At 42.5% G+C, this 20,145-nt stretch overlaps 1 protein-coding gene across 6 annotated transcripts in view; it reads right to left on the bottom strand.

Moving 5' to 3' along the window:
• Positions 1–20,145, bottom strand: part of LOC136678812 (E3 ubiquitin-protein ligase mib1) — a 53,232-nt gene that overhangs the window by 13,606 nt on the left and 19,481 nt on the right. For all 6 annotated transcript variants that reach the window (XM_066656954.1, XM_066656955.1, XM_066656957.1 and 3 more), the window contains exons 12-14: positions 19,816–20,013; positions 18,698–18,849; positions 209–341 (exon numbers count right to left, since the gene is read on the bottom strand). In XM_066656954.1, coding sequence (XP_066513051.1) covers positions 209–341; positions 18,698–18,849; positions 19,816–20,013 — 483 coding nt within the window. The remainder of the gene's footprint in view (positions 1–208; positions 342–18,697; positions 18,850–19,815; positions 20,014–20,145) is intronic.

Genomic DNA, 20,145 nt, shown 5'->3' with positions numbered 1-20,145 from the left:
AGTGCGATGAGACTTACCCAAAAGAGCCCTTGTAAAACTGTAATTACCCTAACTGGATCAATTACCAGCCTTAACTAATGCTGACCATTATATGCGCACAAGTGCTTTCACACTTCAAAAGGGATTGAGTAAACCTGCTGGATTACTGGTGCTGCAGGGTGGGTAATAAGGCATGAATGAGAATGTGTGTTTCTATTTCAGGGCCTACCTGGTGGACTAAGAGCTCTGCTACCTCTACGTGATTGTTCAGAGCGGCCAGATGAAGGGCAGTGTACCCATCGTCCTTCTTCTCATCCACTATCCAGGGCCTGGGCAGCTTAGACAACAGCACACGCATGGCACTATAAATATGAGAAAGAGGAAAGGTAAAAGAGGAAAACAAGAAAAGGGGATGGGGTTAAAAATACAGTATATCTAACATACACCTTTTAATTTATACAGTCAACCAAAGGGTTTATGCAAGACAAAGACAGGCAGCTTCCATTTTATTCTACTCTTACATTTCTGATTGTCGTCATGATTTTCTTTTAATATTTCAACAGATTTATGTTTTTCCTTGAAGATAGAAATGCACTGCATTCGAACAAAACCTGGAAAAACTGATTAAAAGCTAAATGCATATTTTCTTGACGTCTTCTAAAATTCAGAACAAATGGTGTATAATTAAAAAGGCAGAAACTTTAAACATAAAGCCTATTCCGACAATGCTGCTGATTTCTATGACCTGAAATCAGGCCTTGTTAATGGAGTGTTTGCTGTGCAGGATTTGAAGGTTATATGGAGGGTACAGTGCCCCAGGAAGCAAGTGTGTGAGACTCTGCAGGGAAGGTGATCGAGTCTGGGATCAGCTTTCTAAATCTCCTCCCAGATCCTCTCTATTACAAGCAAAATGCAGAGCCTGACCCCAGATCAGATGCTAGGGGCAGAGTGTATGGCTCAAAGCTGTATGGGAATCTGCACAGCAGCACCTTGTAATGGGAGATGCAAGACGAGCCTGGAGCACCTGACGAGAGAGATGAGAAAGAGGATCTCTTACAACTGGAGAACGGGGATTTAGTAAAAGTGAGTAAGTACATAAATAAGTAAAAAGCAGGTATGGGAGCAAGAATGAGAACTACAGCCCCCGGGGTAGGGAGAAGGAAGCTGGCGCTCACACTACGTCACGTTAAAGCTATACTCTAGTATTTTAATTTAGTATGTCAGGTGTATGTTGGCTGTATGTAAAAAACACTGTATGCCTCAAAAAACTGCTCAATCCTCGGAAAATGGACAAATTAATAGACAGAAATTATATAATAAACACCAGAATATTACTACAATTTCTTTCACAGATATGAAATAACTACAGTACTTTGATACCATTACTTCGGATATGTAATATGATTCAAGCATACTTATAAAATGAAAGGGGGGTGTGTCTTAAACCCAAGCATGAAATTTAGACAGTGAATGTGTGTGTGTGTGTGTGTGTGTGTGTGTGTGTGTGTGTGTCTGTAGTGAAAGCTACCATACAGCAAATGCTGGAAAGATGGATTTTTTTTCAGCCTTAAACTAACACTTAAGCCAGATCAAGATGTCCAGAGAGGTGAGCAGGAGGGGAGGACAAGATGAGGAGAAAAAAAAAAACATGAACGTGTAGAGCAAGCAGATCAATATAATGCTAGTGATGAGGCAGGTAGTAGAGTTGAGCAGCCTCTGGAGTTGTGCTTTAGCTACAGGGTGGATTCTGCAAAAGCCAGTATATGGTGTTTTTTTTTTTTTTTTTTTTGAGTGTGAGAGAGAGAGAATGAATACCAGCAGCACTGTACACACTCTGAGGGCTGCAGAGCCAAGCAGCTGTACTGCAGTGTGTACATGTTGTACACAAAAACGCACATAGCCTAAAGCCATATAGGAAAATCTGTCGTATCAACCCTGGTCCTCATCCTGTCCTCCTCTAGTTTCCATGGCAGAAAGCAGAGCATTAGCAGACCGAACAACAAAACGGTTCAATGAAGACTACGCATATATGTACAAAGTAATTTCCCAAATTAACACTGGGCAAAGGGAAAAAAATAAATAAAAAATGCTTATCCCCTTGGAGTCTGTTGACACCCAGTAGGTTAATTTTCTCCAGAGGGGCAGCAGGCTTATGAGAGCTGGTGTACTTGAAGTTCACCGCTTTAGTCAAAGCCTTGCGTTTCAGGGAACAACATAAATAAAAGTGGCTGATCGCTTGGTACTGCAACCGTGAGCACTGACCACATGTCTGTGGAGCAAGGCTAGCCTGGCATTAGCCTGGATGAACGGATGGCCCCTCCAGTAACAGGGCGGATTGACAGGCTCCCTGCCAGGCTGGTAGAAATAGGCAGGCATTAATATTAATTCAGCTTGCTGGCACTGCTGCAATGCAGTTAGCTTGTCTGTCGGACAGGAGTTCAAAAGGAGCAGGATTTGCAGGATTTTGAGTCAAGCCCCGCCTTTAAGATCTTCAAGGAAATTATGCTTGGCTTGGAAATTTATTTATTTACAGAGGGACCATTTTTTCCAGCATTCTGATATCGATTTGACAAGAGTTGAGCAAAGATGGGGCTGGGTGGAGCAAGGTTTAAGGGATTCACCGACAGGGAAACTAGGAGGCTTAAGAGGCCGTCAATGCAGAACAAGAGGGGAGAAGAAAAAGGAGGGAAGTGAGGTGAAGGAGAGGCATGATGGAACTGGGTCACTCTGCGAGATGCGAGGGTCCCTCAGGAGAGCACCGGCGGCCTGTTGTCTTGTGCAGCCGTACGGTAATTTGTCACAGAGTGGGAGCTCGCTGCCGTTGAGAGGTTAGCGCTAAAGCCGCGTGATGCAGTGCTATCTTTGCGGTGGTCAAGTGACCTCTTCTAGGCAGCTGGGAGGGTAATAATTATGAGAGAGGCGCATTCTTCTCCCGAGACAATCGCATCAAAAATGGGCACGTCACAGCCGTGCTACAACTATACCCAACATTTTGACTTTAGTGATGATGCACGCAGCAAAGAAATGTTTGGACAGGGTCTGCTTCTCCCCATTAAAAGCAGCTTGTTACAAACACCAGGACTCACACTGTTATTCAAACTATCATAACAGTTTGTCAAGACATCTGTTTCGTCTCAAGGTCAGATGAACATACATTTTGCTCCAAACCACAAACTGATTCAAATGGTTGTCAAAGATATCACTGTGGCACCTAATTTTCTTACACTGACACTTTAGTAAGGTTGGGCTTTAGATTTTTAAAAAGGAGACACAGATTGTGAAGTGACTGCTCCTTTATTAAGTACATACAAGAGACATATACATATAGTTTTCAGGAGTATATCGGAGTGGGGGCGTTTACAAAAGGGCCAAGGAGGGGCATTGGTAGCAACCTAATAAAGAGTGGTTTGTTATGAGTCGTGGCTTGCATAATTTTCTCTTCAATGTGACCTTCCTCTGCATTCATCATCATTGTTCCAGTGGGTGTGTGCTTTGATTTAACAGTATTAGCATAAAACGTGGGTGCCACCTTTGAATTTCTAAAGAGGTGGATGTTGCCACTGAGCAGTCTACACCATGATCAGTGTGAGAGTTTGTATTCTTAGGCTGGCAAAGGCACAAGGTCAGTGGAGAAGAGCAGCCTGCATGACACCTCACTTTAACAATGCATTCACTTAGCATTACAGATATGTCCTTCTTACACAAATCGTTCCGAGTCAACGAGGGACCCAATGGCACAGTAATATCCATGACCCAATTACATATACTCTGTTCCTCCAGGCATGCTGTTAAAAGGCTTGTGCCTTTTAAAACTGCTTGGCTCTCACAGCAAGAAATTTCAATGAACCATAGAAAATAATATCACAGAATATTTCCTACACAGATAACGTATTTAATATCAAATCAAATCAATTTGTGTAGCGCTTTTTACAAGTGATGTTGTCACAAAGTAGCTTCACAGAATTTCGGTAATATCATTCATTATTCGTAAGCGCTTATCCAGTTCAGGGTCGCGGTGGGTCCAGAGACTACCAGGTATCACTGGGCGCAAGGCAGAAATACACCCTGGAGGGGGCGCCAGTCTTTCACAGGGTGACACACACTTACAAATTCACTCATACCCATGGACACCGAGTCGCCAATCCACCTTAGTTAGTATCAAACTGAAAAAAATCATCAGTGTGATTGTAATTGTACATTATGAGGAGACCTATCAAAGGTCAGCATTTCTAGCTCCACCTATACACTCTGGATCGATATGCTTGGTATCCCGGAGAGTAATTTAGTATAGGGGCTCAGGGGTATGACACCTGACATTGGAAGTGACAACACAATGTAGTTTCAGGTGTACAACCACACCATGCTGTACCACACGACCCAATGGACCAGCACTGTAAAGCTCTCTTAAACCTGAAGGACATAACACATGAGAGAAAGGCAAAGTAAAGAATTATTGTCTTCATGTGATAGAGAATTCAATGCTTGGGACTCAGGTCTTCGATCGGTGGCTGGCTGCTGCTCAGTCGACGAGGGTGGAATGGAAGAGGCATTGCTGATGTATAGCAAGGCTATAAATCTCAGCCCTTAAATCACTTCAACTCCAAACTGTTTACTGGAGGTGGCTAAGTTCAGTTCACCTCAGCAGAAAGGTGGTCTTCACTTTTTGGTTTGGTTCACTCTCCAATGTAGAGGTAATAAAACTGTGTGCTTTCTTATCGTAATAAAGTTTTCAGCCATAAGTGTCAAGTGTTAAAGGCAAAACACCTCCATAAACTTCTGAATTCTGATGTGGAATTGACAAAATAATATTGCCAACCTTATCTTAATGGAGGAGAATGGGACTAATTGCACTAGAGACCGTGAACACACATCCCATAAAAACCTTGCTCAGCATTAGCCTAGATTCATTTATTAAAATGTTGCAAAATTATAAATATTTACAAACCGGTGCAAATGAGACTTAACATTTTTATTTATTTTTTTCACCTCTTTCCAGTTTGAGAAAAAACTGATGTGGCTGTGGCCATGGGGAAACAACAAGCTTAAAAATCATTAGCGTTCAACATTGGTTCTGATTTTCCCACAGTTAACTGTGTACCATCGGAGTTTGTTAATCCATTCACATGATGAAAAAGGGGATATTTACAAAACCCTACCAAAGATTTTCATTACACACATTACACAAAAACTAACAGGGATTAAAACTAAAACACTACGTAAGCTGCCAAATCATTAAAAAAAAAAACATTTTCATAAATTACTACATCAACAGAGACCTGAATCAAAATGCTGAAATTATTATATTTTAAATTCTGAACTCTAACAGCTAAAATCAATAGCTGATTTGCTTGGGAAAAAAAATCATTATTTTGTATACAACAGTTTTGTCAAACAGAACTGACAAGAGTCTATTTTTGATGCAGATTTGTGCAGACTTTTACACAGGAGAAATATTTCTGTTCATTCTCTCAGAACTATCTTCCCACCTCTCACTCAGTTCAACTTCAACCTTGCCTGCAGCCACGTCTCTGGGTATTACAACACTGACTAGTGACACTATTGGCAGGAAGTCACAGCGTGACCCACCCCAAAAGGAAGTACAAGCACTTTGATTGGGCACTAGGGAGCCGTGTCAGATTGTCCGTTGGCGTACTGGCTCCATTGATCAGTCCTTTGTCCTAGTGGTGGTGGATGCATGCCTGTAGGGGAAAGGTCGAAATGTGCATACTCCAAATCTCTTGCTCCATTTTAAAGAGAGTGACGACACCAGAAAAGCAGCTTGTGGTTTAGCTTAGTGGTGAAATGTGTATGTTAAATACAGGAACAGTTTTGAGCTCACTGTACTGAGAGTTTCATTTTCACAATACGGTGTATTCATATACAACTCACACAGTCATTAATCTAAACAGTCTGTTGCTCTATATGTGCTGATTTCATACCTTGAAAAGAAGAAAAAAAAAAACCTTAATAAATATAGTAACCACTTATTTGCAAGCTCTATTTTAGGGGCTGGCTGATAAAACTGGACTCATCAGTATGAATGAAAGTGCTGACGTGAAAACGCTGACACTTATGTACGTTCTTTTTCACGTCAAGCATGCTCCGTATGATTCCACAGAGCCCAACAATAAAATAAAAAAATAAAAAAAAAAACCTCAGAGACCTATATACTGCACACCTCAAGACAAATTCTGAAAAGGCATTTAAGCACCTTTGGGAACAAACATTTATCATCCCTTCGCTGCCTCAAACAAAAGCAACCAAATTAAATCAATGCACATAAAAAAAAAAGAAGCACAGAGCAGCCTCAGTATTCAAGAGTGTTTCTTGCAACATACTCCTCATGTCTAGAAAGACAGTAAACTGAGGTGAGAGATCAGAGTGGGGTGCAGCTACTGCCGCAAATGGGCAGAGTGGAACAATGGCCAGGGGCTCAGAGACCGGCTGCCACAGGCTTCCCCCAACAGCACTCGGGTCGGCCCTCTGTAAATCACTTTTATGCTGTCTGCCGCTCAGCAGCTTTAGCCTCCCCAATGATGGAACGCTTAAGGGGTGGAGGAGGAGGGAGAGAGAGAGAGAAAAACGGATAGAAAATGTACTTTTCAAACCAAGTGTATCGAAAAGCACTTGCAGAATCGTTTCACACACGCTTCTGAGTTACAGTCCTTGCAGTGAAGAGAGTTCTGAAAGTGGCATACCAATATAAAAGCAAAAGGGCAATGTCAATAATAAGCATTTTAAAACCACCTCACCTCATGGCAGTTTTCAAGAGTCAAGACTGCTGCCTTAATTTCTCTATATACTTTTCACAGCAATGTCGTAAACACTCGCCACCCTACAGGGGTTTGCTTGAGGGAAAAAAACAAAAGCAAGTGTACTCAGTCTTAACAGCTATGTCAATATGAATCAGCAACCAATAACATTAAGAAACTCATTTGTCTCTTGCACCCTGAGGGTGTGGGTAATTAAAAACCCTGTTTGAAACTTTCACAAATCATGACCATTCACCTTTTCAACCCCCAGCAGACAAGTATTGATGTGATTGATGAGATTTTTTGTTACAATGGTACCTGATCTTAGTACTTACTCGGTGGGTTTCCAAATTGAGAAGAAATGCCTGTGGGAGCTTTTCCTTGTACTGAAGTCCAAGCCCAGTCATTGCACGATACCGTTTTTACAGACAGATATAGATAGTCACATGTATGAATACTGATTTAAAAAGTATAATATGCTACCAAGATTATATTGATGATAGTATTTCGATAGCTTCATTCCATCTCCGACTAACGAACGGCATCTTAATCTGTCCTGTGCCAGCCTTAAAAATCGTAAGTTCGCTGTTGTTGAAATATTATGTGCTCTTCTTGTTGCTAATTATAAAACAATACCTGCTGAAATCATCAGCTTCAGAAAGAAAAAAAGAAGACCAATACAATTTGTTTTAATGAGATATTACGAAATTTTTATATACACACTGAGACAGAAGGGGGAAAAAAAAAAATAAAAAAAAAAAACCACATACTAAAACTTGCACTAATTAGATACCAGACAATTTCTCAAAATGTATTATGCTAATACTGAACAACTTTGCCTGCATTCTTACTAACTCCCAGTCAGGCCACATTGCCGTGATACTAAACTAAATTCAGATATTATTTGAATGCTCTGTTTATTAAGAAGTTTGGACTTTTTACCAAGTGCAGTTTGTGCAATTATTACTTAAATACAACACATTCATTTTCTCCATCTTGGGCTTTTTGAAAAATAAATACAAAATTACAACATTAAGTCCAAATTGATATTCCAGAACAGGGACTACATGTCCCTCCACTTTAAATATCTGATATTAACTTATGGGCGTCTTAAACGCATGCCGGATCCACCACGAGACTGAACAGGATAAAACAGTTACCGGAAATGAATGAAGGAAATATAGAATTAATGTCTTACATGCGCGCTAATATCACTGGTGTTCCACTCGATACAGGCCGTACTATCCATACTACCTAAAGCATTCACGATTGAACAAGTTCTCACCTAAATTGATAAGGCTGGTGGAAATGCTGCATTTCTAATGCCCGTGTTCAGCGGTGGTCTGAGCCTTGAGGGCAAGCATTAGTCAGCGTTGTGCATTACACCTGGCAAATAGTCAATCCTTGTAAGACTCATAAATACAGGGGAATTGAATAACAATACATCAGACACTATGCATTCATTGAAGTGCAATTTATACAATAAGAAAAGAATTGTATTAAGATAAAAGTCTTAGGTAAAATAAAAATAAAGAAGCATCCACAAAATTAATTGCTATGTATACTGAGTAATATAACACTAAAAAAAATCTTTAAAAAGTCATAGGAGAATAAGCTGAACTCACTGCTTATTTTGAACATGATTTTGAATTCAATTTTTACCTTTTTCTCTTCTTTAAATAAGTTATCATGTGCTCATACAACTAAGGTTTATGCAGGTGCTAGTCCAGCATTATGTAAAGTGCCAAAGGAGGAAAACCAAGAATATCCTTAGGTCAGCTACTACTTGAAGCATCATACTATTATTTAACAGGGACATTACGCTAAGTTGTGGGAAAACATTACTTTGAGAGATTAGTTAGTGCCTTCAACAGTGTAAATGACCTTTGTTGGTGTTAGCTAGCTGTGAGAGCATGAGAGCTACATTATTACAGAAGGCAGCAGGCTGCTACAACAGATGAAAAGACAGTGAGAATTAAAAAATAAAACCAGAACTCTGCTAGCTGCTAAAACTGGGAGTTAAGCTCTGCAACAGGACTTTCTAATAAAACAGATATTTTCGTGGCTGTGTATCAAGAAGCCAGAATGTAGCACTTGAAAATGAATAAAAGCTCAGAAGGAGTGAATACAATCTGTACCCTTGAGGTAACATTTGTGAGTGGCCCAGGACTGAGATAAATTGTATGCTGTGTACAAGTTGCTGGAAAAGACAATAGCTGAACTATCTTTGGCAAAGTAACAAGTCTGAGCCACATTGCCCTCAACTACAAGTCCTCAATTGCTGTTAGCCTTCCTTCTCACTCTTTCGCACCAACTGAGTATGTTACTAAGTATAGAAGTTAGCAGAGGGAAGATCTACTGTACCATATGCAGCATAGTTCCAGTGCTATTTAAAAGGGGAATCAAGAGATCAGGGAGGGGGGCAGTTCAAAAGATGCAATAAAAAAAAATTGTGGGTGGGGGTGAGCATTGAGAAATGCAGGGAGGGGAAAGGAGTGAAGGGAAATACAAGTGGGACCACGAGAGACCACTTTATTTGGCAGTACTAAAAATAGAGCAGCGAATGGCAGCCAGGCAAGGAGGTCCTGCGCTAACACAGGATAGCTGCTCGTCTTGCAGGATGCACAATCAATAGTTGGATGGGAGGCTTCCCGGAGCTTGTGCATGCATCTGTGTGGCGGCAGGGAGGGGGAGACTGCCTTGGAGGGTGAAGAGGGGGGTTATTTTTTGCACTGGTTGACTAAATATGGTCACAGGGAGGTGAACGAGACAGAGGAGAGGAGCCTAGTGACTGATGTGAGCGTTTTTCAAATGCTTTCCTGGCTGTAAAGTGCTAATGGCTTACTTCTCTGCTCTGCGGAAAGGGGACACTGACGTTGGCCTGCTTTTCACTATTGGCACTTGCTCTTTGACCTCAGTCCTACAAAAGACAGCGTTCTGAGGACAGGCCAAATTCTCTGTTTAATTAGGGAATGATTTTTCACAAGAAAAAAGTCCACTATATATAAAATGAGGAGGTAAAGATGCATCAGCCAGATGGATGTGCTACACCCCAAATAAAAAGACAGATCAGTGTTGTGAAAGAAGCCGCTCACAACAGAAAACGCAGTTTTACAGAAATATTCGAAGCAAACGTCAAATGGAAAAAATAGTCTCTGTAAACTGAGATAAAGAGGGAAGAGAATGTCTGAACTAAGCTATTCTTGAGCATAGCCGTGTTTCTGTAACTGTCTTGAACCTGCCCTGAACACACGCATGAGAGAGATGGGAGAAGGGAAAGTGCTGCAGTTATCTGCTGGGTTTCAGAGCAGCAGTGGCAGCTCCTCGTGTCAGCATGATGCCTATCCTCCCCTCCTAAAGGTAAGGGTGCCTTCTCTCTCCAGCTCAAACGCTCTGCTCCCCTCCCCTCCCTCTTGCAGACTTGCACACTGCCTCTCTCTACCACACTCTCTCACTACCTCCCCCCCAACCCCACCCCCCGGTTAGAGCAGCTGATTCAGCGAGTCGGCATGCGATGGCTGCAGCAGCTGGAGAACTCCGGAGGTCGTTATGGCTCTTCACACACTCAAAAAAGAGGAGGAAAAAAAGGGAGGAGCACAGAGTGGAGGGAAACTCTGCTGACAAGTAATATATGCTCCCTCAAGCCCTCCTCTCTCCGGACAAGACTTTACCCTAACCAACCAGACCCGGACGGTCTACGCTGATGTCTTCCGCCTTTCCGTCACTGCCTCTTTCTCTTGCCTCCGGACGTGCAGCGGAAGAAACCACATGGCTCATCAGCCGGGTGCTGCGTATGTACGTGCAGCATGGTCGGCAAAAGGGGGAGTGGAATTTACTGTTCTGCAGCAGTGCACTCGGAAGAAAAAGAAGTACTTCTCCGACAGCACCTCAGGGAAGGCGACGGGGGGCTTCCCGTCTCAACTCGCAGGAACAACCTCTCTCAGGAAAGACGGTGTGGAAGCAGGTGAAGGTGTAACTATGGGAAGTTGCAACCATCCACATGGATTTGCTAGCTTGTGTACTCACTCGCTCTTCTTTCATACTCCTCCTCCTCCTCCTCCCACCCCCCTCCCACCTCACGCAATTCCAGTGCTGTCCAGGCAGCAAGCTGCTGCAGCACAGCACTCTCTGGCTCATTAGCCCCTCATGGCTGCAGCATTACTTCTATCTAATGACAGACTTGTTAACTCAAACCCACTATTCTGTGGATCTTTCTTCTTTTTCTACTTTTTCCTTCTTTTAAAAAAAAAATCTCTACGTCTCTAAAAATGGCTTGGACCTTTCCACTTTGAGATACTTCCAAATGGAATACAGTTCTCCGCTGGGACAGTCACACACCTTGCCTTGCCTTTTTTTTATTTTTTTTTTTGTGGCAGTCACCTTTCATTTTCTGGAACATTTTTGGAGTTTCTGGACAGTTTCTGATCACGGTAGGGAGGAAAAGATGCATATTATCTGGATAGATGCTGATGGACACATTGTGGTGGGATGTGAGCTTTAGATAAGAATGAGTGGTGTAAGGACAGATTGACAGAAAACAGCTGTGGTGCCGTATTAATTCTCTAGTTGGGAGGGAGCAGGGAGGGCGAGGTGAGTTGACAGGGCGGCTTTTGGTTATATGTGTCAGTCGTTGAACCCATGACACCCAGGATAATAACCCACTTTCACAGTGTGACTCTCTGCATGCTCTCTAATCGCTAGGCAGGGGCAGGGCAATTGTGCTGCAGTGCCACCTCCCCTGCTGCATGTTAGGGAGCAAACACCCCTCTTCCTCACTTGAGTCCATGGCATGTGGCCATAACCTGAAAGAAAACCTCCCTCATTCACTCCGCTCCTCAGATCTCTCGGATCTCTGTGACATTTCCTAAACAGGACGTCACATTTTAACACCTTGGTCTCCCTCTTAATTCCAAACCTTTCTAACACTGTGGCGTCACAAGGCATCCAACCGTTAGCTGCTCAGTTCAGTCATGCCACGCCAACATATCTAACCCTGTGAAGCACTAAAACTCATCCAGGATTTTCACCATGGCCCAGAATAGCATGTCTAAGTGCCTTTCTGCTATTTTTCCACCCTTGTCCTCTCCTACAGGCCTGGGGTTTGACAGGCTTCATTGAGGTGGGGTTGTGTGGGGGGTGGGGGTGGTATGAGGGCCAGCGTTGACTTGTGGAATGTGTGGAGCTAAAGCAAAGATTCATTAGAGAGCTGATGAACATTTTACACAACCACTCAAACCATCATTGATCTCTAGCATCTAGCTTCACTGCTGAACAGCTGCTTCTAGAATAAATACGACGTAAAAGGCACCGCTAAAATTAGTAACAAGAGCTACTAAAAGAAAAGAGAGGCGTAAAAAGAAAAAAAGGAAACGAGAAAAAAAAAATTCAGCACAACCAGTCCAATCCACAAGTGCTGAGTGGGCATTAGCCCTTGCATGTGACCTCTGGCCTGGTCTCTGTGCCTAAAGCCCAAATCCCACTCACAATAGCTTCCTGTTCCACTTGGATCAACCTCGTTTTCAAACATCAGCAACCAGTCTGACATACGTCCAGTCAGACAGACAACTGCCGGGTGATGAAGAGTGGAAAAGTCAAGGGGTGTGAGTAAGTAAGGGAAGAGATTGCGTGAAGAAGCCAAAACGTGTGCCGTGCATGGGAGGTTTATGAACTGTAGAATGTGCCTTTACTGTTAGGATGGTGTGGTGAACTTTCGAGGATCTTAAGGAGTGCTGGGACCAAATGGCAAGGACGCTGTCGTCTGTGTCTTTTATTTTGCCTTTTTTTTTTTTTTTTTTAATTATTTGCAAATGAAGTCCTGGGCGTTGTTCTTTTCTGTATTCCCTATGGATTCTCTCAGATCTCTAGAGGACAACCAGGGTCACTGGAGCAGACGGCACTGTGTGGACCTGAACACATCTAAATGTGTACTGGGGAGAACAGCCAGTTCTGATGGTTCTGGGGTGAGAACAAGTCTGTACCTCTTTTGCACAGCACCACTGAAACTCACCTTACACTATAGTATGTTATTATACCACTGCATTGTGTAATGGGGTTTTGAGGGAGGGGGCCAAGCTGCTGGGTTTTTTTTTCGCAGAATATAAAACACTGGTTTATAGAAAAGCACTGTAAATTAAATGCTAACAGAATAGATCAAAACAGCTAAGGGCATTGTGTTATCCTTGGAGTTGCCTACTTGGTGTACATACTTCTTTATGTGCCCATATGAACATATGACAGCTATGGAATGTAAAGAAGTATGTATTCTTGGTCAGGTGCTGATCCTCAAATTAGGACTTTACTCTCAATTAACATTCTTCATTACAAGGATTGATAAACGTAAGTATGCCGAGATGATTGGGGGGGTGGGATTTTCTGCAGTATATGCGCTAGAGGAAGTTACATTTTCTTATGAAGGACCTTATCACCACCCTCCTCCTTTAGAAGAAGCAATTTGCTGGATGCTTGCTGCAATTGGTTGTTTAGCATGCAACGTGCAAATTTTTCAGAGGATGGCTAAAGTAACGTTTAACACTCTATGGAGCAAAGCGCAAATTGCCAAGTATATGACATCGTATATCTGCAGAGGGAGCAGTTTCCAGTCACTGTAATGATCAACAAGCAATATTACAAAAGAAAACTAGCAACTGGAACAGCGTCTTACTTCATTATTGGTTAAGTTTGTTGCATTATGAGTCTTGAATTGTTGCCAGTTGCAACTTAGTCTCAACTTCCATGGAGGTACTGGTATGTCAGAGCAAGTCTCAAAGATTAATACCATAATCTTTTCCAAAGGTCCCTCCACTTGCCTACAAACCCAACAAAAGGAGGTGAGCTGGGGACAATGTATTTGATTCTTGCATGTGAAAAAAATTCTGGAACTTGCTGACAGTTCCAAAAAGGTGTAGAGTATCTGGCTATAAACCTACGGCTTCCCTACAATGCAGGACAACATGGCTGACCACACCATTCATGGCCATTAATGACCCCCACCACCCCCCTCTCACACCCCCCACCCCTTCCAGCAGCACTGCATACCCCAGCCACTATGTCTATGATTCCAGGCCCCATTGTTCACGTTTGCAAGGCTTGCCAAATGCTTTGGTGTGCTACAGAACAGTCAGATTAGGGCATGGAAAAGTGACAATGCAGGATCAGTCAGGTCCGACCGTCAGCTGATTTCGATTGTCGCCCACATCAACAAAAAGTGGATGGGTGTTAGGGGGACAGGGCAGGGGCTGCACGCTATTCTCTGCCGGCATCAGACATGCAGTGTGTGTCATGCTCTAATACTGGTAAAAATGCTTCACCAGTGTTTATAAATCACTGATTTTACAGGAGCGAAGACGGAAGTAAAAATATTTAGAAGTTCAGCAGATGCAGTAAATACAGAGAAAGCAGAATATGATCCTGATTTCCCACTATAAAGAGGAGCTGAAATTTTCAACCTACTTCTACATGAAACTTTACGTTGTAATGCTCTACATTGTTTCCCTGGTTGAGGTCATACTTGATTTATGAGTATAAATATGGTGAAAAAGCTGCTGTGACTAAATATAGGTTGTTACGGCAAGCTGTTTTTATCAGCGTAAAATGGCAGGGAACATAAAGGACATCTTTCCCATAAAATTAAGAGCCAACAATTTTGGTCATGATTGGGCCTGAGAGAGAATGTGGCCCATTTTTCTGAATTGTCACAGACACTCCAGTCTCTCCTCTGTTGTCTACTGCTCTTTCTAATTTTGTGCAGTGCTTGCTGTATGGGTCATTCCTGTCAGCTGTGTAGCTGTGATCCCTCTCTTTTTTCTCACCCCCAACCTCAGCATGACTGACACCCACAGCAGATGCTGACATTATAAAATGTTCAGCTGCTGTCCCTGGCCTTTGCCCACTTATGGCCGAGCGTATTTGGGGGAAGAGATTTGCCCAGGATGTTTCAGCAAGTGTCTGTCTACTAAGGGGAGGGGGATAGGTGGTGTAAATAGCTCTTTACCGATCCATGCTTAACGAGCACCATATCAAGCAGCAGTGACCCCAAACACACAAGCACGGTAGACGTCCAGTTAGACAGGCTTCCTTTTTGCTGAAGCGCAGTCACTTTATTTACATTCGCCAGAACATCGCCTGGGCCTTTCTTGCGTACTGAGTGCCAGTGAAATATTACAAAGCACAATCATTTCCTTTGATAGTACCTGTCGAAACCACATGCTTGCTGGAAGCTGGAATATCTGCGTTTGTTATTTTAACTTCAGCATGGGAGCGGTCTCAGAGGAGCTTCCGCTCCAGCACTCTCCATAATTGAATTAAGCTGAAAAATTATCAAGGCTTTGCGATGTACCCCGGGACGACAATATTGGTAAAAGTTAAGAGTGTGACAACTGCTACTGAGTGAGCAGCACATCTCTGTAGACTAAGCAGCACTATGCCCACACCAGGCCCCATCCATCAGCAGCTGTAATTGCTACATGACTCCCGGACATGTGACTCAAGTGTACCACGACAGATTATTATTATCCTTTTTTTTTTCCTCTCTGGGTGCAATTTTTCTTTCTTCGCAAAAGATTGAGAAACTGTTGGAGGGGAGGAAAAGGAGGCAGCAACGGGAATACCGCTTGCTAGAGGGTGTGAGGGTGCTGAGATGCAGCGGGACATCGATAAAATGACTGCGACGCAACCCGTCCTGTGCCAGTGTTCAGAGGGAGTTCCTTCGTTTCTATTAGCCTTACTGGATAATGATGAAGTTACATATTTCCACAGGAGTTCTCATCTGATTTCAGGAAGCTGGACTGTCCGGTCAAGCCCTTCAAACCAGCGCAATGGCTGATGGAGAGATTTCAAATCCGTCTTGTGTAACGAATTTCAATGCTTTGCTAAAGCTGGTAAAATGGAACCAAATCACCTCTTCAATGGATTTGGTCCCCTTCAACCAGCTGTAGCTATGCTTTGATGACACCAGGAACTTTCTGGATCACTCCATTTGTTAATCCTAATAATTGCTGTGACTGAAATGTCTTTTGTGTTTATTTAGCATGTAAAAAAAGGCAAATGACTTAGTAAACGCATTATATGCTCAAGAAAATGCCTGGAAAGTAATGACCCTGGAGCACCTTGACAAATAAAACTTATCAAGCAAAAACCTTTGCTAACTATTTCTTTAAAATCAGATATCATCCAAGAGATGGTGTCCGATCTGTCCTTAGAACTAAATAAAGTGAAGGGGATATTCATTTTTGCTGGGCGGGACACCTTGCGCTGAATATAAAATTTTGAGATGCAGCATGGCGCAGAGGAGCGCTAGACCATGGGGTGAAAACACACGTGAACAACCAAGACCACGAGATAGAGAAAGAGAGAGGGAGAGGGGGGAGAGAGCTACAGCATGAGCTCACTGCGACACGCCTGGGCTCGGTAGCCTCTCTGCCTCTCAATAATCCTCCTGCTCACAAACAGTGGGAGAAGAGTGGAGATGAAAGCCAGATGCTATAGAGTGTGGGGGGCTACGCACACCCATTTAGACACAGAGACACATGCACACAAATCATAACCAGTCAGATCAGGATCTTCTCACACAGTGCTGCAACATAGGCAAGGCACTGCTAGGTCTTTCAGATGAGCTCTTCTTCCCTTCCCTCATCTCTGCCGTGAGTTCCTGTTCTCCTTCTCCGGTACACCGCATCATAATTCTGTCCCCAATTAAATCTTCAAATTCGTTACCATGTCATGCTGACCCTGTTGTGTCTGCATGGCTTGATGGAGCAATGCCAATTACGCAAAGCAGCATGAATATAAAGCATCTCTATGGCACATGACCTTCAAAGGAACTTTTGCCATTAAATCAAGCACGTGATTTTAAACCTTAGCGGATCTGAACTAAAGTCAGCGCTTGTTCTTAGATTGTATAAAAAAAAGAACCATGATGGGGAGAAAAATTAAAAACCCACCATCAAGCTTTCCTGCATTTCAGACTACAGAGAACCAGAGAATAATCAGCTTTCAGTTTATTTACTACAGGTCAATTATTCACAAAAAAAGTATCCCCAGTAATTTACACGAGGGCCATAACACGGCTGCATATCTGGTCATCGGCTGACAGTGATCCCTGATGTGATATTCAGGGATAGAAGGGACAGAGGGGATCATCTGAGCTGGAGAGCTGATGGAGAAAGTTATCAGAAATTGTTATATAATTATTTTTTTTTCTCCAAAATCTCCAAAATGTGCTTGCGTGCAGTGGTGTATCAGATGATGGGATTGTGCCAATTAACAAGTGAGCCCATTTGTAGGGGAGTTAAAAAAGGAGCCCAAGACTTATAAAGTGTGCAGTGCCTGCTTCGGCAGGGCCTGTTAGAAGTGCTGTTGTAAGTCATGGGCTATTAATCGTATTGTTTACAGTGCTGTAGCAGCACTGGCTTCCAGCAGCTGAACAGAGAGCCACGGAGAGGAACCAGGAGTCTGCAATAAACATACACCCGAAGAGGAACGTGTGGATAACCAAAAGCCCTTCACAGAACTTCAACCCACAGATTAAACAATGTGAGCGGCAAGGAGACATCTTTAAAGCAAACCTCGTCAACATTCAAAATCAACTCTGCTGCATAAAAGCCTGAGGGCAAGCTTTTTATGTTTGAGAGTTTATAGGGGAAAAGACATAAAGAGCTCCTGGTAATGCTATGAAAATGTTTATTAAAAAATAATGCATGAATATATACACATCTGAATGTGACAACGCTGTGAATTAGAGTGGGACACGTGTCTGTGTTGACGTTTGCTACTCAAATTATTTGGCATCAGCTCGGGTTCATGTGATTTGTCTCTCTGTTTGGGATTCCTCTGTGGTGTTCCAAGTTTCTCTGAGTATCCACTGGCCCACCAGCACTGAAAGCATTTAGGCCACCATGAGAACGGCACAGCTAAGGCCCAACTATTACTTTAATTTCAGGATAAACACACGTGTGCAAATATAAACTCTTCAACAAAACTAATATAATGACTCTGCAGCCTACAGAAGACAGCGAGGACATCCCAAAATATCAGCAACAAATAAAAAAAAAATTTCTGGAGGAAAAAAAAAAAAGATTACAAGATGTAGCTGTAAAGAAACAAGGCTAAACATTCTTGGCGACTAGACAACCACTGAAATACAGCGCCACAGGCCGCAATGGGGGGGTATGCGCTGGAGACCACAGAGTAGACACACTTAGGACGCAACCTCAGGACAGGCCTTCAAAGGCAGCAAGCTCTACTTAAAGGGACAGAGTTTATCTTAAAGGGGGCCTGAGTTTTAACTGCAGGCTCAGTAGAGGCCTGAGGGCTGCTCGGAAAAGATTGCAGCGGTGGGAACTCAAGCGAGAAATAAGAGTAAATGGTGAGCTAGAGCAGGGCTATATATCTTCAGGACTTTCTGATGACGATGGGATGAGGCTTAAGTCCAAAGCAAGCTTCCACTGTACAAGCATGCCATAAACACTGACATGGGCACTTTTTCATCCAAAAGTCAATAAAGAGGACCCCCAAGTTGCAGCTGAGAGATTGAAGGAGAGATAGATTAAAAAAAAAAAAAAAAAGAAAGAAAGAAAAAATAGAAACGATTGCTAGCATCCTGGTGCCACAGGAATGTTGGTCAGGGAGAGCAGGATGGTGACTGTAGTGTCCCAAAACCAGCACAAACTGTGCCAAATCCCCAACAGCTGTTGTGCTCAGTCCACAAAAATAAATAAATAAACAAAATAACGCACTTAATACGAGGAACATGTGAGCACACTATCTGTTCTTGTTTTTAGTCACAGGTCATGCTCAAGTGCTTTGTATATGGACACAAATGTTAGTGTCCCTAGCATGGTTCCAAATCAAGCAGATACAAAAATAACCAACGTGCACTTTTCTCATCATACCAAATCCATAAATATTTCAGTGCGAACAACACAACAGAATCAAATGAAACCGCTAATACAACATAGAGGCAGCCATACCTGGGGTTCCCACGCAGTGCAGCATGATGTAGTGCATTAAAGCCATTGTTGTTGGTGATAGTGACGTCAGCACCAGCCTCAAGCAGAACCGAGAGCATGTCGTCCCTCTTCTTGCTGATGGCATCATGCAGAGGTGTGTCTCCTTCTGAATCCTACAGGGGGCAGCACCAAGTCCCATATTAATTTAGAATTCTGGTGTTATAGCTCCTATATGAACAAGCAAGCTACTTTCTCTCTCCTGTTATTTGTTGGTTTAATAAGAAGTGGGAGATTTTCCTGCCAGGGCTAGCGCAAGCACATTCTATAAGCTTAAGATATTCTGCAAATTTCCTACATTTATTAGCTTCATAACTCAGGAGGAGAAAAAAATGTTACGAGTGCAAGCGGACTAATCAGAATATTAATAAACCTCATAGTCTAGTATGCTTTAAATTACAAGCATTTATTTAACTGATGGAGGGAGGTTCAGTTCATGGTAAAAATGATAATTTGATGATTTTTCACAACTAAATAAAGGGGTAAATATCCCAAGCATGGAGGTGTAATTTGCAGTGTGGAGGTCCACAAAAAGAATCTTTAAAAAGGGGAGGAAAAAACAAAACTCTACCAGGGAAAAAAAAAAGAGATGGTTTGATGGAAGGCAAAAGCAGAAGCTTAGAGCTGCGTAAAACATTCAAACAAAATCAAAGCAAGTGGCAGTGAAGGGGAGAATAGAAAGAATACAAGTGTGTTTGCAATTCTTAGATGTCTGTGCTTACCACTGCTCTTCAGATCATTAAAAAATGCCACTTAAACATATACAATATATATATATATTGCACTAAGTAGGAGCTTAGAGTAAGTGGAAGCATAACAGTTAAAGTGGACAACTAGGTAGGAGCAGGAATTAATACGGATTATTAATTAAGGATTCATTTAATAATTAATTAAGGATTAATTTAAACACTGTTTACAATACATCATTTCCATTCAAGTATCAGTCATTTCTCAAAGTCTAATAAAACTGCCTTCAAATGAAGACACTATCTAAAATCATATTGGTTGAGATTAACCATTATATTGGGTGGATACTAGCATGATCACGATTTACTTTTCTAAATATGTACACGCTGTAGTACCTGAAGGCTGGGGTGGCAGCCGAAGTCGAGCAGGGTCTTCACCACCTGGAGGTGGCCCTTATTGACAGCGATGTGCAGCGGGGTCTGTCTGCGCTTGTTTCTGGCATTCAGGTCTGCGCCGCCTCGGTGCAGAACCTCTATGACTGAGCCCTCATCTCCAAACGCAGCGTGATGGACTGCTCTATCTCCATCTTTATCCTTCACAAAATGCACGGCAGTTAGTTCAGAAACGAGAGTACATAGATAAAATAATTCTGGTATGTGGCTAATAACCATAGGAATGCTTTATGTCCGAGGTCAGACGGGATTATAAAGAGCGGTGAATGACTT

This window comes from Hoplias malabaricus, chromosome Y, assembly GCF_029633855.1.
Source record: "Hoplias malabaricus isolate fHopMal1 chromosome Y, fHopMal1.hap1, whole genome shotgun sequence".
NCBI lineage: Eukaryota > Metazoa > Chordata > Actinopteri > Characiformes > Erythrinidae > Hoplias > Hoplias malabaricus.
This window is presented reverse-complemented; position numbering and strand designations above follow the sequence as displayed.